The sequence below is a fragment of the Mirounga leonina genome, unplaced genomic scaffold, assembly GCF_011800145.1.
Source record: "Mirounga leonina isolate KUSES-001 unplaced genomic scaffold, KU_Mleo_1.0 Mir_224, whole genome shotgun sequence".
NCBI lineage: Eukaryota > Metazoa > Chordata > Mammalia > Carnivora > Phocidae > Mirounga > Mirounga leonina.
The window spans coordinates 14,857,454-14,885,375 of NW_023270615.1; the positions used below are offsets into that span (position 1 = coordinate 14,857,454).

General features: G+C 44.8%; 1 protein-coding gene across 2 annotated transcripts in view; it reads left to right on the forward strand.

The window, feature by feature from the left end:
• The first annotated feature begins 4,530 nt into the window (after positions 1-4,530).
• RCL1 (RNA terminal phosphate cyclase like 1) overlaps positions 4,531-27,922 on the forward strand; it is a 63,011-nt gene continuing 39,619 nt past the window's right edge. Inside the window, exons 1-3 of one of the 2 annotated variants that reach the window (XM_035029155.1) lie at positions 4,531-4,823; positions 23,922-23,993; positions 26,622-26,797. In XM_035029155.1, coding sequence (XP_034885046.1) covers positions 4,688-4,823; positions 23,922-23,993; positions 26,622-26,797 — 384 coding nt within the window. In that variant the 5' untranslated portion in view covers positions 4,531-4,687. The remainder of the gene's footprint in view (positions 4,824-23,921; positions 23,994-26,621; positions 26,798-27,922) is intronic. The other variant, XM_035029153.1, reaches the window with a different exon arrangement.

Below are 27,922 nucleotides of genomic sequence, written 5' to 3' on the forward strand. Positions count from 1 at the left end.
GATTGTGATTTCTCCAGCTTTGTTCTTTCTCAAGATTGTTGGCTATTTGAGGTCTTTTGTGGTTCCATATAAATTTTAGAATTCTTTGTTCTAGTGCTGTGAAAAATGCTGTTGATATTTTGATAGGGATTGTATTGAATCTGTAGATTGCTTTGGGTAGTATGGACATTTTAACAACATTAATTCTTCTAATCCACGAGGATGGTATATCTTTCCATTGTTCATGTTATCTTCAATTTCTCTTATCAATGTCTTATAGTTTTCAGAGTACAGGTCTTTTCTTCCTTGGTTAAGTTTATTCCTAGGTTTTTTGGGGGCGGTTATAATTTTAAATGGGATTATTTTTTAAATTTGTCTTTCTACTGCTTTATTATTAGTGTATGTAGAGAGAGACTCAACTTTACTGAATTCATTTATTACTCTTAATAGTTTTTTGGTGGAGTCTTTAGGATTTTCTATGTATAGTGTCACGTCATCCACAAATAGTAAGTTTTACTTCTTCCCTACCAACTCAATTGCCTTTTATTTCTTTTTCTCGTCTGATTGTTGTGGCTAGCACTTCCAGTACATGATGTTGAGTAAAAGTTTTCAGAGTGGACATCATTGTCTTTTTCTTAAACTTAGAGAAAAAGCTCTCAGTTTTTCACCTTAGCAATCTATGTTTTAACAAGCCCTCCAGGCAGTTCTGATGCATGTTAAGGTTTGAGAACCACTGGTTTAGACAGTTCTGAATTTATTGATTTAGGCCATCCATTATCTTTCAAATCTTTTTTTTTTAAATTTTATTTATTTATTTGACAGAGAGAGACACAGCGAGAGAGGGAACACAAGCAGAGGGAGTGGGAAAGGGAGAAGCAGGCTCTCCACTGAGCAGGGAGCCCGATGTGGGGCTCGCTCCCAGGACCCTGGGATCATGACCTGAGCCGAAGGCAGATGCCTAACGACTGAGCCACCCAGGTGCCCTCCATTTATCTTTCAATTAATTGATTAAGTAATTGATTCTAGTCACATTATTGAACTCCTGCTAGGTGCTAAACACTGAGGATATGATGATAAGACACTGTTTCTGCTTGCTTTGTTTGTTTATAGAAAGAGAGAGTGCAAGCAGGGGGAGGGGTGGAGGGAGAGAGAGAGAATATCCAGCAGACTCCCCCCGGAGCGTGAAGCCAGATGCAGGGCCTGATCTCACCACCCTGACATCATGACCTGAGCCGAAATCCAGAGTCAGACACCCAACTGACTGAACCACTCAGGTGCCCCACTATTTCTGCTCTAAATGATAAAACGTGGTTTCTGTGCTCACTGGATCACTAAGTATTTTTAGAAAAGCTGCACGTGAACAGGTTATAAAAGGATATATATGCAAAAATGTAGTTGTGAATAGTTATTGTGGGGGCCCAGAGGCAGAGCACAGAACACAGAAATTCATCCTAAAACTGGAACAGTGTAAGCAGTAGTTCCGCCTTTAGGAGAGACCCTTACTCTCAATAGGCTTTCAATAACAGCTTGTTGTACCAGTTGGGGTTCAATCAGAAAAAGAGACCACTCACTAGAGATTTGTTATAGGGATTTGACCAGATACAATTGTGGGGGCTGGTTTCACAGTCTGTGAGGCTGTTGTCTTTGTGCCTGTTGATAGAACCCAAAGTCAGTAGGATGTGCTGGAACCTGCATCAGTCCTCACTGCCTGCAAATCTCCAAGCTCAATGATGTGAGTGACCAGCAGAGGATGGTGTAAATGTACATTGGCCCAGCAGTTGGAGGTAAATGTACATTGGCCCAGCAGTTGGAGTTGCTAAAGCAGGATCAGGTGAGAACCGGAGGAGCTATGGGCCCAACTCTTGCTCCAGCCCAATAGGCAAGATCAGTATCATACAAGTATGTGAGCTGCAAGAGAGCCTGGAACCCTGCAGCGACCTTTCAAACATAAACAATGTGGCTGTGACTTCACTTTTGTCTTCCAAATCTCATGCAAGATGTTTCTTGTGGTTTGCACACCTAGAGTTATGCAAGGAAGGGAATTCAGGGATATGCAGTTTTAGTTATTTGTTACTGTGTAACAAACTACCCCCAAACCCTTAGATGAAAACAGTAACAATAATTTGTGTAGCTCAGGAACATACAGTTTGGGCAGGGCTCAGCGAGGACAGTTTATCTGTGTTCCAAATGGTGTCAGCCAGAGTGGCTCCAGAAACTGATCAGGGGCTGGCCGGGGACTGGAATCACCTGAAGGCTCCATCACCCTTTGTCTATGATTGATGCTAGCTGTCAGCTGGAACAGTCAACTCTCTGTGCGGTTTCTCTGGCATGGCAGCTTCATGGTAGCCAGGCTTTTTATTGGAGATTCAGGGTTCCAAAGATACAGGACTTAAGAGAGAGGGAGAGGGAGGCAAAGTGGGAGAGGGAGAGAGACAGATAAGCAGACGGAGTTTCTATTTTGGTTGTCATTTATTAGCTATGCCACTTGAAGCGGGTCATTTATTTTCTCTGAACCTCAGTTCTCAAGTTTTAAAAATCAGAACTTATTTTGGGGTTGCCCAGAAGAAGACTCCGAGGCAATAATTTGAGTGAAAGTAGTTTATTTAGGAGTTAATCCCAAGAAATATCAGAAGGGAGCTGAGACGTGTACAGGGAAAGAAGGAAGCTGGTAAAAGTTAATCAAGCAAGTTACCACTGTGGGCAACTGGAGCTTAAAACCTCTAGGGAAACCTGGGGAAACACTATAGAATCTATGTTACAGAGCTATCTCATCCAAGGGTTGAGGAGCTGGGATATTTTTTTTTTTTTAAGATTTTCTTTATTTATTCATGAGAGACAGAGAGAGAGAGGCAGAGGGAGAAGCAGGCTCCCAAGGAGCAGAGAGCCCGATGTGGGACTCGATCCCAGGACCCTGGGATCATGACCTGAGCCGAAGGCAGACGCTTAACCATCTGAGCCACCCAGGCGCCCGAAGCTGGGATATTTATACGTCAACTCCCATCAGTCATTGGTTGAAGACTCTGGAGAACATTAATTCGTCAGCACCTTTGGTGTGCTGAGATCTATGCAAGTGGGAAAAACCCTCAAAGAGATACAGGTGCTGCTGGAGGAAAATTAACAGGTTTGCATTGAAAATGATAAGAGCTTAAGGGATATGAACAGGGCACCCATGGGGTTTGCTACAGAGTATAGGTAGCTGAGTAATTGAAATGAGATGATACACAAAGAAATCCACTCCTGGCGTGATGGTGCCTGTTCTTGCTTTGGAACACGCCACTGCAGGATTGAAGGGAGGCCCTGAGGTCCAGGAGATTTCAATGCTCACATCAGGAGACGCTGCCAATTTCCTGAAAGGCAGTCTTAAGAAATGGCAGTAGTATTAGTGGATTACCCACCCCCCTCAATGGACTTCAGGGTTAATAACCTGTCACCCTATGGGAGAGCAGACCTCCCTGGTGGTTCCTCATAACTGAGTCTTATCTACACAAGGCTTGCTACCTTGGCTAATCTTGCTCAAGGTCCAACCTTGCAGATCACTGCCCCTTACCCCCCAAATGTTCTGGAACTCACCATCTGGTGACATTATCCAAGGACGGTTGCAAACCCATGTTATTATGATATTGGATTCATAAATCTGTAGTCATTTGATAGATGTCTGCACATCTCTTAAGGTTTTTGAGCAGAGGAGTGACATAATCCAATCTTTGGGAAGATTCTGGTGTGCAGGATTAAAAGACACCAAAGAGGGAAAAGCAGAGTCTGTGTGTGTATGTGTGAAGTTATTACAACTACCCATTTTGAGCCACGCGGGATGGGAGGAACTGACTTGGCAAGAAGCGCTGTGCATGTGAAGGGACCGATGTGAAAGGGGCAAATCTTGGTGTCTCATAATGAAGTAAGCAATGGCCTGGTATCGCAAGACTCCGGTCCCCGGGCACGAGGCCACGGCCACCTTTGCAATGTTCCTCGCGTCTTTCCTCACGTGTAAGGGAGCACCTCGCAGGGTTACAGCTGGGAGCGAGAGGAATGCCCCGGCTGCGCGCTCAGCACCGAGTCCACAACAGGGTAAGCGCGCTAATCCCATCTTCTCCTCTATCAGTAAAAGGCGGGGGAGATAATGCCATCTACATCCAGGGTTTGCCTTAAGTACTGAGGCTAAGTACCGGGCATGCAGTAGGCACCCAACCCCAGCCCGTCGCCTCCCCGGCGCGCACACCAGTGGAGAGAACGCACGGACACTACGGTGGAAGGGGAGCTCCCGCGCTTGGCTCCCAGGCCGCCCCCGGCACGCGCTCCCCCCCGCCGCGCGCTGTTGCCGGGGCCCGAGCACCGCCCTACCCCAGCGCGGGCCAATGGCAGCGCGGCCCGGGCACCGCCCAGCTCCAGCGCGGGCCAATGGCGGCGCCTCAGGGGCACCGCCCTGATCCTGCGCGGGCCAATAGCGGCGAGACCCGGCGCGGGAGCCGCCCCCGGCCGGGTGGGGAGGCGGGGAGACGGCCACCGACTCCGCCCCTCTCCCCTCTGACCCGGTGTCTCGTCTCTCCGTCTTCCTGTTCCAAACCACGTGGACGCGCCGGGGGCTGCGGGGCTACGGGAGAGAGCCCGGGTCGCCACCGCCGCTGTCGCCGCCGCCGCCGGGGTCGCGACCCCCGCGCCCGTCCGAAGTCGCCGCGCCCCGGCCGCCCGCGCCTTTGCGGAGGGCGCGCACATGGCGACCCAGGCGCACTCCCTCAGCTACGCGGGCTGCAACTTCTTGCGCCAGCGACTGGTCCTGTCCACCCTGAGTGGGCGCCCCGTCAAAATCCGGAAGATTCGGGCCAGAGACGACAACCCGGGCCTCCGAGGTAACGCGGGGCGGGCAGCGCGCGGGGGCCGCGGGGGGGCGGCGCCGATGCCCTGGGGGCGGCGCGCGGGGAGCCAGTGCGTCTCGCGGGCGCGCCGGGGAGGCCGAGCGCCGCGTCGCCCCCGCACCCGAGCGCGCCTGGACTGGGGCGGGGGGCGGGGGGGGCGGGGTCGGGCCCGAGGGGTGTGCTCGGCTGCGCGCTGCGCTGGCGTCTCCCGGGCGCTGCTAGTAAACAGCTACACGTTTTCCAGCCCTGCGTGTCGCCGCAGACCTCGGGCATCGCCCCCTCGCCTGCCTTCAGTCCTCTTGCTCACGCCGTGAGCCTCTCAAAGGAGAAAGGCAGTTTGCTGGACCGGAATGTGGTGATTGGGCAGGTACAAGATGCAGAGAGGTTTGGAGAGAAAAGTGCCACTGTTTGGTTCCGTGCCCTAGCCCAAAACACGTCTCAGAAGCAGCTGCCCCCCCGGACATCGGCTGTCCCTGTCGCCATGATTTCTCAGCTGCCCTCACACCTCTCCTTGGGTGTGGATTAAAGAAAAAATTAAAATTTTGTGTTTGTTTTTAGCCGTAACTGGGATGTGCGCAGGACAGAAGCTTTGTGATAATTTTTTTTTTTAAGTCATGGGCCTAATTGCCTTGACTTCAGTCAGATTTGACGACAAGCGCTAAGCTACTTTTTTGCCCGACACAGGTGGATTGATGAAAAAACAGGCCCTGTTTAAACTCACATCAAGTTAAGTGGTGCCGATTTTCAGCTGGTCCCCTGGAATAAGACACATGCATTTGAAAGCTTCTGTCTGGTTATCGCAGATTGGGAGATTCACTCAAAGGAAAAAAGGGAAAACCTATCTGCAAATTGAAGGAGAGGGTTTGTGGTTGGTCTTGGAAGCTATGTCGGTCCTGTTGAAGTGTTTACTTTTGCACCGACTTCTGTACTAGGTGGCCGGCCCATTTCATCATCTGTCTGCGTGTTCTGGAGGGTTACGTCTCTGCCTCTCTCGAATGGTGGGTGATTGGTTGCACATAAAGGGAAAACGCAATGTCATTGATGGAGATAGACCGTTGGGAAAGAAAGACCCTCCGTACCTGGTGACCATGGGAAGGGCTTGTGTTGGTACATGATTCTTCTCTCTACCGCTCAGAAACACTGAGAACATTGAGGAGGGACCCCTAGCATGGTTTCTGCCAGGTGTTCTCAACATCTGTCCTTATTTTGAATCGGCGTGGGCAAAGCAGTTGCTTGATTGCTCTGCTCTGTGGCATTCTCAGCCAGCTCTCTGCTTTACCTCCAGTTTACTCTAGGGAATTTGCCACTAGCTAGATATGGTGAAGACAGGCTTCTGCTTCTGTGAACAGTGGGCATAGGTTTTTTTGTCGTTTGTTTTTTATTTTTTATTTTTTTTAAAAGATTTTATTTATTTCTTTGAAGAGAGAGACATAGTGAGAGCAGGAACACAAGCAGGGGGAGTGGGAGAGGGAGAAGCAGACTTCCCGCGGAGCAGGGAGCCCGATGTGGGACTCGATCCCAGGACCCTGGGATCATGACCTGAGCCGAAGGCAGCCGCTTAACAACTGAGCCACCCAGGCACCCTGTCGTTTGTTTTTAAATAGCAATAGAAGTCCTTTGGCCTGGAAACCTGGGATTTTGGTGGGAAATATAGTGCTTGTAAGATACAATTTAGTGTTTGTCTTTTGACAGGTGGCCTCCAGACTAATATTTAATGTTCCGAAGGATGCGTACCCCCCCCTCCCTACCGTCCGCTGTTTGTGAACATTTCTTCACTCTCATTTCTTCCAACAGGGCTTGGCCACTTGGCACTTTCCTGAAAGGATACCAAGCTCCACTGCTTGGGGGAGGTAGTGCTCTTTGGCAGATGTGTTGGTATTTTATGGGGAGCACTACGTGGAGCATTGTTTGCTTTACCTTATTAATACACCAAGGGAAAAAACAGAGGCTCCTGACTTAGATTTCCTTGTGATGGTTTCAGGTCCTCAGAAATCTTGTAGATGTTCGCTTAATTTCTTCAAGAGGGGGGCACCTGGGTGGCTCAGTCGGTTAAGCGTCTGCCTTTGGCTCAGGTCATGATCCCAGGGTCCTGGAATGGAGCCCCGAGTCCGGCTCCCTGCTCAGTGGTTGTGTATCAGGGGCTACATGTATTTATATACGTAAATATGCACGTGTGTGTATGTATATGTGTATATACACATACGTGTGTGTATCTATGAATGCATATATATACACACAAATATCTCAGTTCCCTCGAAGAAATTTTTTTTATTTTTTATTTTTTAAATTTTATTTATTTATTTTTTAAAGATTTTATTTATTTATTTGAGACAGAGAGAATGAGAGAGAGAGAGCACATGAGAGGGGGGAGGGTCAGAGGCAGAAGCAGGCTCCCTGCCGAGCAGGGAGCCCGATGCGGGACTCGATCCAGGGACTCCAGGATCATGACCTGAGCCAAAGGCAGTCGCTTAACCAACTGAGCACCCAGGCGCCCCGAAGAAATTTTTTTTAAAAGATTTTATTTATTTGTCGGAGAGAGCGCGAGCAGGCGCGCACAAGCAGGGGGAGCTGCAGGCAGAGGGAGAATCGGGGAGCCCGATGCAGGACTCCATCCCAGGACTCTGGGATCAACCGTGATTCTGGCAGCCACCATCGCATCTGTCCAGACCAGAAGCAGACCCAGAAAGTCTTCCTTCATAACCCCCAGGGGTTATGTGGTCATAGTCAAGCGAGTCCTTGGTAGTTTGATTAAAGATGTATCCAGGAGGCTGTGCTGCCAGTCATCTCTCCCTTTCTGACTCTTTTCTGACTCAGATTCTGAGAATTGGAAAAGACTCAGAGCATATCCAATAAAATCTTCAGCTTAAGTATAAAAATTGCATCTCTCGAAGGTGCTTGCTTAATCATCCCTCCTGGTGTGGGCTCTGGAGGGTGGGGGGTGTGGAGGCCTTTTGCCTCAGGGGCAGTGGTTTAGAAAAGGTTCCTGAGCCCCAGTGTGTGCAAGTCTTTGTGGGAGTGTAAACACGAGAGGCTGGTTGCCCCACTTCTGGAGGAGCTTTCCGAGTAGGAAGTGCTTGACAGAGTAGCTTGAGTAACGTCAAGTAGGAAGAGCTGAATGTTGTAAAGGGACTCAGGGGAGTTAGGGCAGAGGCTTCCCTGGGGGTTATGAAGGAAAACTTTCTGGGTCTGCTTCTGGTCTGGACAGATGCGATGGTGGCTGCCAGAATCACGGTTGGTGAAAGGAACAGCTTGTAAGTCAAAGAGTTCTTTATTTATTATGTTGAAGTAAAATCCTGAATTTGTTGTGGTTGTAGTAGCTTGGTGGTTAAGAGCTTGGTCTCAGAGTTAGACCTTGGTTTGAGTCCTGCTTCTGCTTTTGCTATTAGCTCTTGGACCTTAGGCAAATTCTTTAACATTTCTGAGCCTCCGTTTTTTCATCTATAAAGTGAGGCCAACATCACCAGCTTCATTGGGTTATTGTAAAGATTAAATAAAATAATACGGGCGCCTGGGTGGCTCAGTTGGTTAAGCGACTGCCTTTGGCTCAGGTCATGATCCTGGAGTCCCGGGATCGAATCCTGCATCAGGCTCCCTGCTTGGCAGGGAGTCTGCTTCTCCCTCTGACCCTCCCCCCCTCATGCTCTTTCTCTCTCTCAAATAAATAAATAAAATCTTAAAAAAAAAAAATACTTAAAGTACACAGAACAGTGCCAGGCATGTAGGAAAAATAAACGTTAGCTGGTTTTGGGGCGCCTGGGTGGCTCTTTTGGTTAAGCGTCCAACTCTTGATTTCGGCTCAGGTCATGATCTCAGAGTTCTGAGACTGAGCCCTGCATCTCTGGCTCTATGCTCAGCAGGGAGTTTGCTTCTCCCCTTCTCCCCCCTCCCCCGCCGTGCACTCTCTCTCTCTCAAATAAAAAATAAATAAATCTTTTAAAAATGATGTTAGTTGGTTTTATTATTATGTAACTTCTACCTGCGAGTATAATTCTGCTCTCCGGCGTCCGAAATCTGTTCCTGCTTCTTTTTTAGATTTTTTAAAAAAGATTTATTTATTTATTTATTTATTTGAGAGAAAGAGAGAGAGCGAGCGTACAGAGGGAGAGTGAGAGGGAGCAGCAGACTCCCCGCTGAGCAGAGAGCTCGATCACAAGACCCTGAAATCATGACCTGAGCCGAAGGCAGACACTTAACCGACTGAGCCACCCAGGAGCCCCTGTTCCTGCTTCTATCTGGAAACTTTTCACATATTTAAAGAGAATTATGCCTTCTTTTTGTCCTCTCTTTTCAGTCTAAAGTTTTCCTTTTGGGTGATGTCTTCCAAATATTTGTGTGTATTATGTATAAGGTAGTGGTTTTCACACAAGGCAGTTTTGCTCCCCTGGGGGACATTTGGCAGTTTTTGGAGATATTTTTGGTGGTTACAACTGGGAGGCTGCTCCTGGCATCTGGTGGGTAGAGCCCAGGGATACCAATAAACATCCTGCAATGCACCATACAACTTCCTCACACAAAGACTGCTTCTGCCCAAAATGTCAATAGTGTGGATGTTGAAACCCCTGGCATATGAGATTAATTATGCCTTTTTTTTCTTTTCTTTTCCCCATATCTCCAGTGGTTGGGGATAGCAGTGTGTGGACCAAGAAAGCCGCACAGGGATTCAGAAGGGGATGAGACACAGGTCAAACTCTGTGACTGCAGGCAGACAAGCTAATCTCTTAAATAAAACTGCCTCCTTCCAGTGCAGATTGTGTATAATGAGAAGATTTTGAACCCCAAAGAAAGATGATCTTGGAATGGTTTTTACTAATTACACAACCACATGTGTAGTTTTTGCTTCATTCTGAGAAACACAGACAACTATGTTTCATTCTACTCTTGCTGTTCAGTGAGGAGGAAGTAAATACTTTGTTCTGCCGCTGTGTTCCTGCAGGTAGAGAGCCAAGGCATGGTTAGGTGAGGTAGCCGGCAAAGTTGGAGTCCACTGAGTGGCAGAGCTGGAAGGAGGGTGCAGCTGGCTCCCGCCTGGAGGGCTTGTTCTCCCGTTTAACCGCATGCCGGACTCGGCTGTTCCTCGGCGTTCCGGAAGGCAGCTGTCCATAGCACCCCCAGCTCTGGATTTCATGAGGGCTGTGTCTTGCAGGGTTAGGTTGAGTTCTCAGTTTATGGGTAAGAATGGAAAGAATTCCACGAGAATAATTGTTTAAAGTGGGAATAGGGAAAGATGGACTTGGGCAGGAACACTGGTTTAACGGTTAGGACGCGGGACCCTGAGCCAGTCCCATGACTGAGCCTCACAGTGTTCCCCTGTGAAATTGGAGAGAGGAGTTATGTGGGCCCAAGGGAGTGCTGCACATGGCTTCATCAGATGAGATTCTGAAAAGGGAGGGGCAAGTGGAGTTTTAAGCAAAAGAATTCCTTAAAATGTGTTGAGGAAACATGCTACATAGAGGTCCTTTGAAAGGAAAACATCTTTTGGTGAACTGATGTGCTGTTTTGGGGCTAAATCTGGCTGTTCATAAATTGCATCTTCTAGAAGGAGAATTGTAAGGGAAAACTTTCTCCTCTACTCTCAGTACTCTCCCAGATGTGCGGGGTTTTTCCCCCTACAAAGCAGTTCTCCAATTCTCAGTGAGCATCAGCTGGGTGTACTACAGATTGAACTCAATTCTGACGCTGTCTACATGGAGATGGCAGCAGATCCCACACGGTAAGGGCTCAGTCCCACAACTGCCCCCACTTCGGACAAGTCCCATTCACAAGTTCAGGTCACTTGTACTTCTGACCAACTGGTTATATAAATCAGGGGTTCCCACCGTCCCCTCCTTGGGTCTGATGATTTGCTAGAATGGCTCACAAAGCTCGGGGAAACACTTATATTCACCCGTTTATTGTAAAGGATGTTATAAAGGATACAGCTGAGCACACACAGATGAGGTATGTAGGGCCAGGTCCTGCAGAGTCCTGAAACAGGAGCTTCTGCCCTCTGGAACCAGGGTGTGCACCACCCTTCCAGCACGTGTGTTCATTCATCAGCCTGGAAGTTCTCTCCTTGTGCAAGAGTTTTAATAGGGTTTAATCTCCTCTTCCCTCAAGGCCAGCAGGTAGGGCTTAAAGTTCCAACCCTCTAATGACATGGTGTTTCTGGTGACCAGTCTCATCCTGAGGTTGTGTAGGGGCCCCATCCTAAGTCAACTCATCAGCATAAAGTCAAGTGTACTCAAAAGGGGCTCCTTATGAATAAATTTTAGGAGACACTCCTATTATTTTGGAATTTCCAAGGGTTTTAGGAGCTCTGTGCCAGGAATCGGGGACAAAGACCAAATACATTTCTTACTATACCGCATGGATGCACCTGTATTTTGTTTTAGTATGGTCTGAGACTCAGAGTTACTAATTAGTAACTAGAGTTGGGGAAACCTGATGACTCTACGAAGGATAGTTGATTGACTATTGTCTTGTGGATTGGGAACCTGCCCTCTTGTGCCTCTGTTGACTGTTAGTTTGCTGTCACATGTTGATTATTGGGTGCCCAAAATGAGATACTCATCTTTTTTTTTTTTTTAAGATTTTATTTATTTATTTGACAGAGAGACACAGCGAGAGAGGGAACAGAAGCAGGGGGAGTGGGAGAGGGAGAAGCAGGCCTCCCGCTGAGCAAGGAGCCTGATGTGGGGCTTGATCCCAGGACCCTGGGATCATGACCTGAGCCGAAGGCAGACGCTTAACGACTGAGCCACCCAGGTGTCCCGAGATACTCATCTTTGAAAGACAAATGCCAGGAATCCTAATCGTCTGCTTTCAGATCTGCTGTTGCTTGGAAGCTGTAAAATGCTATTCCAGATGGAACTGTGCACCATCTTTTTTTTTTTTAAAGTAAGCCTTTTAATTTTGAGATAGTTATGGATTCACATGCAGTTGTCATAAATAATACTGAGAGATACTGTCTAAACTTCACCCAATTTCCCCCACATGGAACATCTGGAAAAACTGTAGTACCATATCACAGCCAGGAAATGGACAGGGATAAGAGTGAAGGTATTGAGCATTTCCATTACCACAAGGATTCCTCAGGTTGCCCTTCCTCAGCCACACCATCTTCCTTCTTGCCCCACCAACTCCTTAACCCTTGGCAATCCCTAATCTGTTCTCCATTCCTATAATTTTGTCATTCGAAGAATATAAGTGGAATCATATAGTAAGTAACCTTTTGCGGTGGACGTTTTTCACTCAGCATGATCCTCTGAAGATTTAAGGTTTTTTTCAGGATTGTTCCTTTTTATTGCTGAACAGTATTCCATGGTATGAAAGTATCACAGTTTTTTTTAACCATTTACCTGTTGAAAGACATCCGGATTGTTTCCAGTTTTTTGGCCATTATGAATAAAGCTGTTATAAACATTTGTGTACAGGTTTTTCTGTGAACATAAGTCTTTGCCTGGGATAAATGCCCAGGAGTATAGCCACTGGGCTGTATGGTAGTTTGCATACTTAGGAAACTGCCAAAGTGTTTTCCAGTGTGGGCTTACGATTTTATATTCCCACCAGCAATGTGTAAGTGATTCAGGTTCTGTGCACCCTTGCCAGCATTTGGTGTTGTCACTGCTTTTTTCCCCCAAGGGTTTTTTTTTTTTTTTAAGATTTTGTTTATTTATTTGACAGAGACACAGCAAGAGAGGAACACAAGCAGGGGGAGGAGAGGGAGAAGCAGGCTCCCTGCTGAGCAAGGAGCCCGATGTGGGGCTCGATCCCAGGACCCCGGGATCATGACCTGAGCCGAAGGCAGACACTTAACGACTGAGCCACCCAGGCGCCCCTCCCCCAAGGGTTTTAAAAGGTGTTACTTCTTCTAAAATCAACATTTTAATAACGGCTAAGCCTGTGCAGCTGGGGGCACTGAGGCGCCGTCCTGGCCTCTGGCCCTGCAGACCAGCTGCAGAGTCTGCTGGGCTGTTTCTGGATGGTCCCCAAAGGTTATGGGCTAAGAGGCAGCAGCTCAAGGTCATTGTCCCACCCCTGTCCCTACCAGAGGTCACATGTTGGAAAAGTCCCATCTTGATCACACTTTCTTGTAGAACCTGATGTTCTCAGATTTGGGGGGACGGGTTAACATTTCCTTGATTGTCGCCAGGGATGGGTGATGCTATCGATGTGAAGGCCAATGATGGCCTTCAGAAAGAAGAGGGAAGAGGTGGTGAACTCCCACCAGAACACCGGTGAGTGTGACCTGGTTTCAGAGGAGGATCAGGAGACTCAGGAGTGCCCTTCTATCCCCGCCCCCCCCCAACCCGGGAGCGGAGGAGGACGGAAGAGAAGAGGAGGACAGAGCCCGTGGCCCACTTGTGCTGTGAGTGGCAGTCCTCCCTGCAAGGAGCCACAGGCCAGACGCCGCCGCGGATGCACCGGGACCGGGCCGGGACCAGGCGGGGACCGTGCCCACGGCAGCCCGGGCCTGACCCAGGCCTCCACGCAAGGTGGCCAGCATGGGCGCAGGAAGCGCAGACAAGCCACAGCTGGGGAGGCGGCCCTCAGCCTGCAGCAGGTGGCCTTCACCGGAGGGGCCCCGAGGAGCGGGAGGAGGGCCCGCACGTTGAGAGGTGGGAGGAAGGACTCCACGAAGGACCAGTCCTGGGCTGGGGGCGCCTCCTCTGGGCTCGCAGCCTCTGTGCCTCGTGCATGCGCTCCTCCTTGCTGCGCCCTGGGGCCGCTGGGCTCGGGGGTTGCTGGTTTTAGCCGTCCTGGTTGTGCTGTCTTGTTTAATTTGCATATTCCTAATGGCTGATGATGGCCAGCATCCTTCCCTATGCCTCTTTGCCGTCAGCATGGCCTCCTCCGACATCTTTTGTTCATTGCCAACTAATCTGTTTTTAAGCTTATGTTTTGAGAGTTCTTTACGTGTTCCGGTCCTTTGTCAGATATGTGGATGGCTGATACTGTGTCCCTCTCCACAGCTTGTCTTTCATTCTCTCTCTCTCGCTCTTAAGTAAGCTCCACGCCCAACATGGGGCTTGAACTCATGACCCTGAGATCAAGAGTCGCCTGCTCCAACAGAGCCAGCCAGGTGCCCCCAGTCTTGTCATTCTCTTAACATGGTTTTTTGCAGAGCAAAAGATTTTACTTTTAGTCAAATAGAATTTATCAACTTTGTCTTTTATGGCTTATGCTTTTGGTGTTAAGTCTAAGATCTCTTTGCCTATTCTAGATCTAGAATATTTTCAATGTTTTTTTCTAAAGGTTTCATAGTTTTACATTTGATTTTTGTATAAGGTTTAAAACTTAGGTTGAGTTTCTTTTTTTTTTTTTTTTTGCTTATGGACGTCCAGTTGCTCCAGCACCGTTTGTTGAAAGGGCTTTCTTCCATTGAATTGCGTTCGTATCTTTGTAAAAAATCAGTTGGGCACATTTGTGTGGCTCTCTTTCTGGGACCTTTATTTGGATCCACTGATCTATATGTTTGTCCCCTTGGCAGGACCATGTAAACTTGATTACTGTGCCTATAAGCGTGTAGAGTGATACCTCCAGCTTTATTCTTACTTTTTGTGATTGTTTTAGCTATCCTGGTTCCTTTGCCTTTCCACTATAAGTTTTAGAATAATCTTGTCTTTATCTAAACAAAAATCTTGTTAAGATTTTGACAGGAACTGTGTTAAACCTATATGTCAGTTTGGGGAGAATTGTCATCTTTACTGAGGCTTCTAATCCATAAACATAGTATATCTCTCCATTTATTTAGATCTTTGCTTTCTTTTACCAGCATTGTGTAGTTTCTAGCATACAAGTCATATAAACATTTTGTTAGATTTACACGTAAATATTTTACTTTTTTGAGCAATTGTCAGACCAATTGTCAATGATACAGTATTTTTAATGTCAGTCTCCATGTGTTCAATACTAGTATATGGAAATACAGTTCATTTTTGGGAAGATGTTTATCCTCTAACCATGCTGAATTTACTTGTTAGCTGTAGGTGTCTTTTTGTACATTCTTTGGGATTCTCTATGTAGATAAACATGTCATCTGCAAAAAGAAATAATACTATTTCTTCTTTCTAAACTTTATGCCTTGTACTTCCTTCTCCGTGCCGCGCTGGCTGGAACTTCTAGCACCATGTTAAGTATGCGATGAGAGCAAACTGCCTTGCCTTGTTCCCTCTCTTAGGGGAAAGCGTCCATTGTTTTGGTGCTAAGTGTACTTTTAGCTGTATGGTTTTTGTTTTTTGTTTTTTTCAGATGCTTTCATCAGTGAGAAAGTTCCCTTCTATTCCTATTTTTCTAGGAAGTTTTTTTTTATTATTATGAATGAGTTGCATTTTGTCAGATGCCTACTCTACACCAATTGATGTGATTGTATGACTTTTCTTCCCAATGTGTTTGTAAAGAAAAATACTAGAACTGAAAAATTTGTATACAAATAGGAAACTTGAAAGGTCATAAAATAGCATAAATCAGAGAATTAAATTTCCCTTTGTTGATTTTATTTCTTTTATAGGTTTTTTTTTTTTTTAAAGATTTTATTTATTTATTTGACAGAGAGAGACACAGCGAGAGAGGGAACACAAGCAGGGGGAGCAGGAGAGGGAGAAGCAGGCTCCCCGCAGAGCAGGGAGCCCAATGCGGGGCCTGATCCCAGGACCCTGGGATCATGACCCGAGCTGAAGGCAGACGCTTAACGACTGAGCCACCCAGGCGCCCCACTTTTATATGTTTTTATATAAGCACAGCGAGATATCTAGGAACATTTGAAGGCATGGGACAAAAAAAGTAATCTTCAGTGTTTGTTATTACAAATAAAGCAGCAGTAAAAATTTTTGTACATATATCCTAGCATACTTCTATTTCTACAGGATAGAGTTCTAGATGTGGAATTGCTGGGTCAAAGACTATGCTTTTTTAAAATGTGGGGTCAAATCAAAGTATGTGAAATCCTCTTGCTTAATTGGTAAGATATCCTTTCCCTTAATTGCTGCTTCTTCCTTGTATTGACACTTTCTTTTTTTTTTTTGAGATATATTTAATGGCATTTGTAGTATGGCAAATTGGAGAGATGATTGGGTTTCTTTGCTTGTTTCATAATTTTTAAAGGTACTCTTTCTTTGAATTTGATTTTTGTTTATTATTTTTTAAAGATTTATTTATTCGTCTGAGAGAGAACACGTGTGTGAGCCAGGGGTGAGGGGTGGTGGGGGGCAGAGAGAGAGAATCTCAGGCAGACCCCCCACTGAGCATGGAGCCCGTGGTTGCTCAGTCTCAGGACCCTGAGATCAGGACCTGAGCCAAAACCAAGAGATGGTCGCTCAACTGACTGAGCCAGCCAGGCGCCCCTTGATTTTTATTTTTAAAAAATAAACTTTTAGCAGAGGATACTACATACTAAGAAAAGTGCACAGACCGCGGTGCCTGGATGGGTCAGTTAGTTTAATGGCTGAGTCTTAATTTTGGCTCAGGTCATGATCTCAGGGTCATGGGATCCAGGTGTTGGGCTCTGTGCTGGGGGTGGAGCCTGCCTAAGATTCTCTCTGTCCCTTCCCCCCTCTAAAAAAAAAAGTGCACAGACCATAAATGGATAGCTTGATGAATTTACAAAGTGGATATGCTACCCATGCCAAGAAATAAAACATGACCAGCAACCCTAAAACCCTTCCATGCTGTGCCATCACACCATTTTCTCCCACTCCCAATGTAAATAATAAGTTGACTTTTTACACCATTGAATGCATTTCTGAAATATTAACCGTAATTTATATAATGGAGTTATAGAGTATGTATTTTTTGTGTGTGTCTGGTTTCTTTGCTGTCTTTTGTGTCTGGTTTCTTTGCTGTCTTTTGTGTTTTTAAGAGTCATATCTGGGCGCCTGGGTGGCTCAGTTGGTTAAGCGACTGCCTTCGGCTCAGGTCGTGATCCTGGAGTCCCGGGATCGAGTCCCGCATCGGGCTCCCTGCTCGGCAGGGAGTCTGCTTCGTCCTCTGACCCTATCCCCTCTCATGTGCTCTCTCTCTCTCTGATTCTCTCTCTCTCAAATAAATAAATAAAATCTTAAAAAAAAAAAAAGAGTCATATCTGTTGGAGAGGCAGTAGCTGGTGTTCATTGCTGTAGCATGCTACTACATTTTATTAATATGGCACAATTCTCTGTTAAGCTGTTGCAAATATCTGGTTATGCTCTGACTTGTTTTTTTGCACTTAATGGTTTCTTTTTTTTTTTTTTTTAAAGATTTTTTATTTATTTGACAGAGAGACAGCGAGAGCAGGAACACAAGCAGGGGGAGTGGGAGAGGGAGAAGCAGGCTTCCTGCCGGGCAGGGAGCCCGATGTGGGACTCGATCCCAGGACCCTGGGATCATGACCTGAGCTGAAGGCAGACGCCCAACGACTGAGCCACCCAGGCGCCCTAATGGTTTCTTTTGATGAGCAATAGATACTTCTTTTAATGTAGTCCAATTTATAAATTTTTCTGTGTCTTTTTAAAGAAATCTTGGTCTACCCCAAGGCCAAGAAGATGTTCTGGAACTTCTAAGGCTTCTCTTGTTTTTTTGTTTATTTTTAAGATTTTATTTATTTGGGAGAGAAAGAGAGCACACAAGCAGAGGAAGAGGGAGAAGCAGACTCCTTGCTGAACAGAGAGCCCGACATGGGGTTCAGTCTTAGGACCCTGGGATCATGACCTGAGCCAGAGGCAGATGCTTGACCGACTGAGCCACCCAGGCGCCACCTAAGACTTCTATTTTTATTTTTATTTATTTTTAAAAGATTTTATTTATTTGACAGAGAGCGAGCACAAGCAGGGGGAGTGGCAGGCAGAGGGAGAGGGAGAAGCAGGCTCCCCGCTGAGCAAGGAGCCTGACACGGGGGTCAGTCCCAGGGTCCTGGGATCATGACCTGAGCCGAAGGCAGACGCGAAACAACTGAGCCACCCAGGCACCAGAGGCTTCTGTTTTTATATGTAAACTCTGTTACAATGAATTCATTCTTCATACTTTTAAAACAGAATTTTACTAAAAAATAGATTTTTTAGTAATAAAATAGATTTTTTAAAGTAATAAAAATCTGAATTTTCTCAGATGCCTTTTCAGTAGCAGTCAAGCTAGTTACTTGATTCTCCCCCATCCCCTGTTTTTATATTTAATAATATTGTCATCTTCCTTGTGCCTTAGGTGTGGTCCTTTCCTGGGAGGCCCTCTTCTTAACTGTAGTGGATAGTTGAAAAATGTGTTATGGGTTCTTTTCTAAGGCTTTATGTGGGGATATTTTATTTGTTCTTATTAAATGAAGTTAGTTTGTAATTTATTTTTTGGGGGGAAATTTATCATTTTTATTTTTTATTTTTTTATTAAATTCAATTTATTTATTTATTTTTTTATGTCCATTCTTTTTTTTATGTTATGTTAATCCCCATACATTACATCATTAGTTTTAGATGAAGGGTTCCATGATTCATTGTTTGCGTATAACACCCAGTGCTCCATGCAGAACATGCCCCCCTTAATACCCATCACCAGGCTAACCCATCCCCCCACCTCGGACCCTCTAGAACCCTCATTTTGTTTCTCAGAGTCCATCGTCTCTCATGGTTCGTCTCCCTCTCCGATTTCCCCCCCTTCATTCCTCCCTTCCTACTATCTTCTTCTTTTTTTTTTTTTTAACATATAATGTATTATTTGTTTCAGAGGTACAGGTCTGTGATTCAACAGTCTTGCACAATTCACAGCGCTAACCATAGCAATACCCTCCCCAGTGTCTATCACCCAGCCACCCCATCCCTCCCACCCCCCACCGCTCCAGCAACCCTCAGTTTGTTTCCTGAGATTTATTTTTTATTTCTTGCATGTGATGCTCTTAACTATTCTGCATTTGAAGGCATCTCTTCATGCTTTTGTTGTTGTTCTTTGGAATGTGTAATAGACGAATTTTTCCTTTGAATGTTGGGAAAAATTTTTTCAGCAACTTTATCAGTGCTCTTCTCAGTTTTTTTGTTTTTTTAAAGATTTTTATTTATTAGAGAGAGAGAGAGCAGAGATAGCGACCGAGAGCAGGAGCCAGGAGGAGAGGGAGAAGCAGACTCCCCGCTGAGCAGGGAGCCAGATGCTGGGTTCTATCCCAGGATCCTGGGATCATAACCTGAGCTGAAGGCAGTCGCTTAACTGACTGAGCCACCCAGTCACCCCCTCTTTTCGGTTTATTGATAAATTCTCTTATTCTCTTAGTTTTGGGTTTCTCTTTTTTGTATCTTTTTGTTTATCTGTTTATCATCTTTTTACATAGTTATATTAATTCCAAATGTATTAGTAAATATCAGAGAATAGTTTATCACAAAAGCTCATAATCTTCTATTAATTATGTTATTTATTATTAGCTTACATTTTTTCTTTGTACAGATGAATGAGACTATTGATCTGTGTTGTCTTTTTTAAATGAATTACTTGATTTTTTTTTCTGCTATATTTTCCATTTTTTAAATCTCTTTTGTGATTATTTTTTCATTTACTTTTTGGCTTGTAATTCTATTCCATTTCTAAAATCTCAGTTCATTTTGCTCTTGCTTTTGTTTTTTTAATTACTAAGGTATTTAGAGTGGTAAATTTTTTTTTTTTTTTTTGGTTGACTGCTGTGTATTCTGGTAAAATTGATATTTCTGCTTAAAATATTTTAGTATGTTCTGTAGTTTTTTTCTTGTTGTGTTGACAATTCAGGAAAGATGTTACATGTTTCAGTTAAAATATAATTTATTATGAATCATGTGTAATTACATATTATACATAAGATATGTGTATGTTTTATGCATATTTCCAAGTGAATGGACATCTTTTAATTCTGAGAATTGTGTATGTGTTTATAATATCTACCTTTTGGGATTTAATGAGGATAAGAATAATTTTTTTTTTTAAGATTTTATTTGTCAGAGAGAGAGAGAGAGAGACTGACTGAGCACAAGCAGGGGGAGTGGCAGGCAGAGGGAGAAGCAGGCTCCCTGCTGATCGAGGAGTCTGATGCGGGCCTCGATTCCAGGACCCTAGGATTGTGACCTGAGCCGAAGGCAGATGCCACCCAGGCGTCCCAGAATGATTTCTAATTTCATGTATTAATGGCTTGTTGTCTTATTTTTTAGGTACTTCTCTAAAGAAATTGAAATCACATTGTATATATTTTTTATTTTTTCCTTAATGTGAGCATTTCCTCATGTAATTAAATAATTATTTTAAACTATTTTTAATGGCTGTATAGTATTATAAAGATCTTTCATAGGCTATTTAATGAGAGCAGTTTTATTTGCTATTTAAATTGTGTTATAGACGGGGCACCTGGGTGGCTCAGTTGGTTGGGCATCTATCTGCCTTCAACTCAGGTCGTGATCCCAGGGTCCTGGGATTGAGTCCCACATCGGGCTCCCGCTTAGCAGAGAGTCTGCTTCTCCTTCTCCCTCTGTCTGCCCCTCCCCCTGCTTCTACTCTCTCTCTCTCTCTCTCTGTCAAATAAATAAATAAATAAAATCTTGAAAAAAAATTGTGTTACAGTACCTTTATTTGTATTTTTTAATTTAAATTTTATGTATTTTAAAAAACATACACATGGTGTGAAATTCAGAGGGAGTAAAGAGGGTTTACACAGTGTGTCTCTGTCTCTTTCCCATCCTCCCTTCCCTGTGAGGCAGTCAGTGTTACTAGTTTGTTGTGTTTCTTCCCAGGGCTCTTTTTTTCATAAATAAGCAAATACGTGTGCACGTTTTCCTTTTTTCACACAAATGGCCAGCGGCATCTTACTTTTTTCCACTCAGTATATCTTGGAGGTGACTTACATCAGTACATAAAAATTCTCCTTATTAATTTTAAGGCTGCAGAGTGTTCTGATATATATCCAATATGTATACATCTAACATTTATATTATATGTGACATGTATATAATATTAGAAATTTATTTTAGCACAGTTACTGTTTCTAGATATTTAAATTGTTATGATACTTTTAAGTTGAAACTGTATTGATTGAGATTTGCTCCTTGTTTAAAAGTGTAGGTCTTTGGCTTGTATTCTTTCCCTCACTGCCCTTGAGACAGTTTGCCTTTCTTAGTGAGGAATGGGTCAGGCATTGTGTTACAGAGTTAATGGCCCCTTTAAAGAAGTGATGAGCTCACCTCTTGAGGGGCTGAGGAGGGGAGTGCATTAGGCACCACGGGCAGTATTTAAGGAATTCTGAGATTGAAGGTCCTAATAGTATAAACTTCTAAAAAATGTCAAATATAATAACATAAAAAATGCATGAAACATAAAAGTAGTGCTTAAAAGATTATAAAATGGACACTCGTGTGACCCCATCCAAGTCAAGAAACAGAACACTGTTGCACCTACGGGGCCTCTTGGGGCACGATTCCCTCCTCTACCCCTGCTGGTAGCCGCTTTCCTGACCAGTACAGTCTTTGTGTTAATTGTCTTATAGCTTTATGGCCTAGTTATGTATTCCCAAACAGTGCAGTAAAATTGTGCCTGGTTTTGGATGTTTTTCCCTGGTGTTTTTAGATATCTGAACTTCTGTATCCCCAAGAGCAGTCTTGAGGAGGAAGAGTTAAAGAGGATGTGTGGGAAGTGAAAGGGTAAGGAATCCTACACATCTTGTCTTTTTTTTTTTTTTTTTTTAAAGATTTTATTTATTTATTTGGGAGAGAGAGAATGAGAGAGAACACATGAGAGGGGATAGAGTCAGAGGGCAAAGCAGACTCCTTGCCGAGCAGGGAGCCCGATGCGGGACTTGATCCAGGGACTCCAGGATCATGACCTGAGCCGAAGGCAGTCGCTTAACCAACTGAGCCACCCAGGCGCCCCCCCTACACATCTTGTCTTAATGAAGTTTGAGGACATCAGTCTTACTATTATTAGGTGAACTTGAGATCTTTTTCATACCACGTGATGGAGCTATATCTTCACTGTTGCCAGGATTCTGGAACTAGCTCTGGTTGGTTCTTTGAAGTACTGCTTCTGAATCACCCATTTTCTGTGATCAGGGGATGGTCCAGCCTGGAGGTCTCTTTATGTGCCCATTCTGTTCCTGGCCCTGTTCCTCTGCTGGGCATTTTTAACTGACTGCGTTCATGCTTAAGTGCCCCTGTGGATTGCAGAAGAAAAAAAATTCTGACGTTATGCTTTCTTTTTGTTTTGTTTTTTTCTTTCCTAATCTGTAAAAGCTATGGAGTTTAATCGTGGACTTTATTCATAAATGTCCGTTCCTCTCTCCCCTTTAGGCACCTCAAAAGCTTAGCCACCTCAAGAGTTTTCCTTTTTCTGTGCAGAGCCCGTTGCATTTGCTAGAAAGATCGGTGGAAAGTGGCACTGTGGTCTGGATCTGCCTGGTTTTTTTAAAAACAGAATATTCTATATTAAGAGGCCATGGAAACAATTTTGTAGTTGATTTATTTTCAAACTTTTGTGATGCTACTTAACACCACAACCAGTACATATACAGATAGTTGTAAAGCCCACCGAGGTTTCACGAACAGTGCCCTATGTAGGGTTAACTCTGACATTGTTTATTCTGCTCTAATTTCATTAAAAATAAATGTTGTTGGGGGACCCATTAAATGGTCTGCACGATCCTGCAGTAGATCACTCCGCCTGCAGTTAAAAGGTTCCATGATTTTCTAGAGGAGGTGGTTGACGCTGAGGGATTAAACGGAGTTTGGCACACTGGTATATGGTGTGGTTAGGAGTGCGGACTCCGGAGAAGCCGGGGCTTGGCCTCAGCCCCCGGCTCTGTCACTTGCCAGTCTCATTCTTGGGCCTCAGCCTTCTGTAAAATGGGAACGACACTCCCTGCCGCGGGGCTTTGAGGATTAGGCGAGGGAATGTCTGGCTGCGCGGGAGGCTTTAATGCGAACCTGCTGGAAGTAGCCGCTTTTCCTGGTTTCGGGACTTACTGGATTTCCTCTGACTTCTAGCCCAGGACTCTCTGTACAGATTGCAGCATCTACGGGGACAGGAGTTTGTGGGGCAGCGTTCAGTAACAGAACAGGTGGACGAGCATTGCTAAGTTGATGTGCTCGCCCTCTGGGATCAGTTCAGGTGACTGCTGCTGTGTGAGCTTGAAAATTCTGCTAGTTTCTTGCAGGGGGTGGAAACTGCCTAAATAGCCACGTGGCCACCATGCCTTTGGTGTGGGAGAGCTGGTCTTCCTGCCCCTTGTTCACGGGCAAGAGGTTGACTCTAGAGAGGGAGGGAGTGAGCGTGAGTGTGTGTGAGTGTGTGTGTGAGATCCACTCAGGGGAAGGCCATAGGACATATTCTCCTGCCTGAGTCTTCTCTCTTCCTCCTCTCATAGTTCACATTGAAAATCCATTTCCTCCCTTTCTACCCCCCCTTTTGATAATGACCATCTTTTATGTTTTTGGATAACAATCTGTCTATAAAAGAAATTGAAGTATATTTATACGTGAGAATTTAAACAAGAAAATTAAATTCATGTAAAGTACCAAGTCCTACCATGAAGAGAAATCCATTCATTAACATGCGGTGTTTTTTCTTCCAGTCTGTTTTCATGTGTTAAGAAGAAGGTGGTAGTAATACTGTACATTCAAGCACCTTTGTAATGAAATTAAAAATGGAACTGGTTAGATAGCTCTAGATGAGTAGGGTGGCAGAAGGGAGAAAGGGACAGAGTTGAGTGGGGGAGACAGTGACCTCTTACTGCTTCTGAGACTGAGGAGTGACCTGCAATTTCATCTGCCCTCTCATGTATTCTGGAACAGATAAGAAGTGGACTTTAAAACGCTTCCCCACTTTCTGCTATTTCTCCCTTATTTGGCGTTCCCCCCTGAGGTCAGAAGAGCAGGTCTTTACATGGGTGTTAGGCTGCTGAAATTAATACCCCACTAGATTGCTGGTAGAGTTGCTGTTTTTTGTGGGATATGAAAGGTGAATTGTTTCTGATAGTCCCACCAAACATCTGTGTGCTAGCCAGTGCTATTCAGCTGCTTCAGTGTCCTCAGCCAGTGGTCCCGCCCTGGTCCTGACAGGAACCTGGGCGTGACGCCGGGAGTCACGTACCTTCCACCGCGGCTCTGGAAATGGTGACCTCACATGAAGCCAGTCTGTTTTCTCTTTTCCCCACAGACTTTGAAGCCAGCTTCATAAGGCTGTTGGACAAAATAACTAATGGTTCTCGGATTGAAATAAACCAAACAGGTAAGCTCTCTTTCTTCCCGTTCCTGAAAGCACCCACATGTACTACTTAACTATTCCTCTACTTCTCATGCCTTTTGACCATATACATACTCGGGTGCAAAGAGCCAGTTTCCTGTCTGTGATAGAGTTGTGCGGAGATGTATGTGAAATCTGCCAATATAAGGGGCGCGCATTTGATTTAAAGAAGTTAGAAAGCAGGAAATTTCAGATCAACAAACAGGCACCTCCTCTTTTTCAACAACAAAAATACTTTACACCTAAAGTTTATGCATAACTTTTCAAAGTCCATTTATTTATTTTGTCACAATAAAATTTCACAGCAAACTCTGTGAGGTAGTCGTTATGTGCTGAATTTTATTTTATTTTTTTAATTTTGTCTTTTAAAATAAGTATGCATGGGGCACCTGGGTGGCTCAGTCAGTTGAGTGTCCAGCTTTTGGTTTTGGCTCAGGTCATGATCTCGGGGTTGTGAGATCGAGCCCTGTAATCAGACTGCGCGCTCAGCACAGAGTCTGCTTGGTATTCTTTCCCTCTTCCTCTCCCTCCCCCTCTGCCTAGCCCCCACATGCGCGTTTCTCTCTCTCTCTCAAATAAAAAAAAAAAAAATCTTAAAAAAAATAAGTATGCACAAGTTATGCAAAAGATGTGCAAATCCCTTCACCTGTTTCTTCTTCCGTTCCCTCCCCAAGGGGCAGCCGTGGGCACAGCCTGGGGTGTGTGCCCTGGTCTCTGTTATATGCCTTTGCTTGCATGGACACTTTGAACCTCAAGCTGCCAGCAAGGTCACGCTCTTCATGTTGCTCCGCAGCTGCTTTTCTTCACTATCACAGATGTCTCAGAACTTTTCCTGCCGGGCACATGCAGGCCCATCTCAATATTTCAGTGGGCCTAGTAGTCTGTTGTATGGAGCCATGATAATTTATTTAACTGCTCCCTACTGATAAACATTTAGGTTGTTTCTAGCTGTTTGTTGGCTCTTAGAAACTCTTTTCTCGACCTTGTATGGGAAACCATGGCAAACACTGTTTGGCTGGCTCCATGAACTATTCACCTGTGCACAGATAGTCCACAAAGGAAACTGTGCACTTCCTCATTCGTTGGCTGTCTTAAGAAAGAAGACAGCGTTGGCCTCATAAGTGGCCCCTACATCACATGAGACTCATTGATCTGTAGCTGCATTCGGCTCTACTCTACGGAGAACAAGTTTCAGGCATGAGGGGCGCCTGGGTGGCTCAGTCGTTAAGTGTCTGCCTTCGGCTCAGGTCATGATCCCAGGTGGGATCGAGCCCCACGTCGGGCTCCCTGCTCAGTGGGGAGCCTGCTTCTCTCTCTCCCACTCCCCCTGCTTGTGTTCTTTCTCTCGCTGTCTTTCTCTCTGTCAAATAAATAAAATCTTTCAAAAAAAAAAAAAGTTTCAGGAATGAGACTTCAGATGCCCTTTGCAACCTATGATTCCTCGAGTCTTCCTTGACTGACTTACTCTGAAATTGCTGGAGATCTAAAAAAGATTTTAAATTAAAAAAATTGTTTTTTCAGCAATTTTTATCGGGGATTCAGAGGTTCATAATTGTTTTCTGGTCATATCTGCAGCTTAACTTGGGAAGTGACATTTTACACGATCCTGCTTCTAGTTCATGCCCCCTGCCCCACCAGAGTAGAAGCCTTCATTCTGATGATCTGACCAATTTCTCACTTGGTTAATTTGCAGGCACAGATTTGCAGACTTTAGTGATGATATAGTCTTTTTTTTTTTTAATTTTATATAAATTTTTTCTTTTTTTCTTTTATGTAAATTTTTTTATTTTACATAACTCCAAAGAGCTGCTTTCCTTTTGAGTGACCGAGCCTAGATCTCTTTTCTCTAATGTTAAATTTATTGGTAAATTATGCCAGAAGACAGTGGCAAAAGACTTTGAGCAGCAACAATCCCTTGTTCACCCATTTATGCGCCACCCCACCCCCCAGTAATCTAGAATATTTTACTTTGCTTTTCACCCTAATGCATACACCCAATAAGAAACTTTTTGGATGATACGAATATGAGAAAGAGTGAGTAAAAATAATAGAGCTTCTACTAAAGCTATTCGGTAATTTTAGATCTTTCCGTTTGTTGCTATTAAAATAGCTACTATTGACAGAATTAAGTGCCATCAAGTACTTGCCTTCTCTAGGAAGCCTGTTGGTGAGTGCAGTTCATGGGAAATCTCGTTTCAAGGGCCCAGAAGAAGCTGGTTGCTGGTGTGATGGTTTCGGCACATCATTTGTAAAGCCCCCCACCCACAGGCAGAGTGTGCTCTTGGAAGACCAGAGCGCCTGTTAGCATCTCTCCTCTGTGCCCTGCCGCGACTTTGGCAACTCAGATGCTTAGGGAGGGGTTTATTACCGTTTATTAAATTACACTCACAGTTTATTACTGTTACAGGGGCTTGACAGTAATGAGTCAGCTTTTGGAGTGAAGTGTGGGCTCTTAGGAATGGCATTTTGAACTTCTTGGATGCCCTTGTCAGACTTTCCCCTTGGGATTTACTGCCTTTGTTGCCTTTGTGACACTTAGTGCTTTTTTGTTTTGTTTTTATTTTTGCCCTTTTTTTTGTTTTCTGCTGAATGTGGCTCTTCTTCCGGTGTAAGGAACGACGTTGTATTACCAGCCTGGTCTCCTGTGTGGTGGGTCTGTGGAACATGACTGTAATGTCCTTCGCAGCATTGGCTATTACCTGGAGAGTCTTCTTTGCCTGGCTCCATTTATGAAGCACCCGTTGAGAATCGTTCTGCGAGGAGTAACCAATGACCAGGTTGACCCTTCGGTGAGTAGTCAGTAGTGAGTCGTTTTGTCTCTTGCAGCAACCCAGCGTTAGAGAAATAAGTTCCTGATAAAACACAGGTTTATTGCTGAGTGTCTTTGTTTTGTTATTTACCTTGAGGTTTAGACATTAATCACTAGGAAGCAGATGAACCGAGACTTGCAATCATCAGATTCGGTGACGATTGTTAACATTCATCAAGGTGCCTTTCATTGTCGTGTCTAAGAGCCTTCAGAACAGATGTGTGCAGTCTCATCACGGTTGACATGAAATAAAGCTCTGTTGGCTCAAGTGCTGGAGAATGGAATCTTCTTAAGGTCATGTGTTGGCTGCGGCTGGAAGGCAGCAGACCAGAATTTTAGACAGAAAATAATAATATCTCCTTGGTTGCTATAGCATAATCTTGACTTACTCAGGTTTTAACCATAAATTTTAGGACTTTTCTTCTCCCGAGAAGAGTTTGCAGATTTAGAAAAAGGGCAAGGGCAGGGAAGGTATACATGCACTTGCATGGTTTGTGGGCACTAGCAAGCTTCTTATTTTTTTTTTTTTTTTTAAAGATTTTATTTATTTGAGAGAGAGAGAGAGTACGAGCAGTGGGGAGGAACAGAGGGAGAGGGAGAAGCAGACTCCTCACTGAGCAGGGAGCCCAATGCAGGGCTCCATCCCTGGACCCTGGGATCATGACCTGAGCTGAAGGCAGAAGCTTTACCAACTGAGCCCCCCACGTGCCCCAGCAAGCTTCTTATTAAGCATCCTAATTGTCCTGCATGTGTGGGAAGGATAGTTTAATATACATGTGGGATTTTCACTGTGGTCACCACAGCTGTCTTAATGCCTATCTAGGATGGGTTTTGTTGTGTGTGTGTGTGTGTGTGTGTGAGAGAGAGAGACAGAGACAGAGATTAGAGCAGTTTTCTGTCTAGGCCTGCCTTGTACTTCTCTTGTATGGAGGGAAGGATCCCCCTCTTTGGGTTCTTTGCTGGCCACAGATGGTATTTTAAAGCTGAGGGCCATGATGTGAAATCCTTACCAAGGACACTTGTCTTCATCTCTACTGATACTGGACCAGGACTATTGAGGGGGTGTCTTCTGAGGCAGAATGTGAAGTGTGTAGCTTTCCTAACC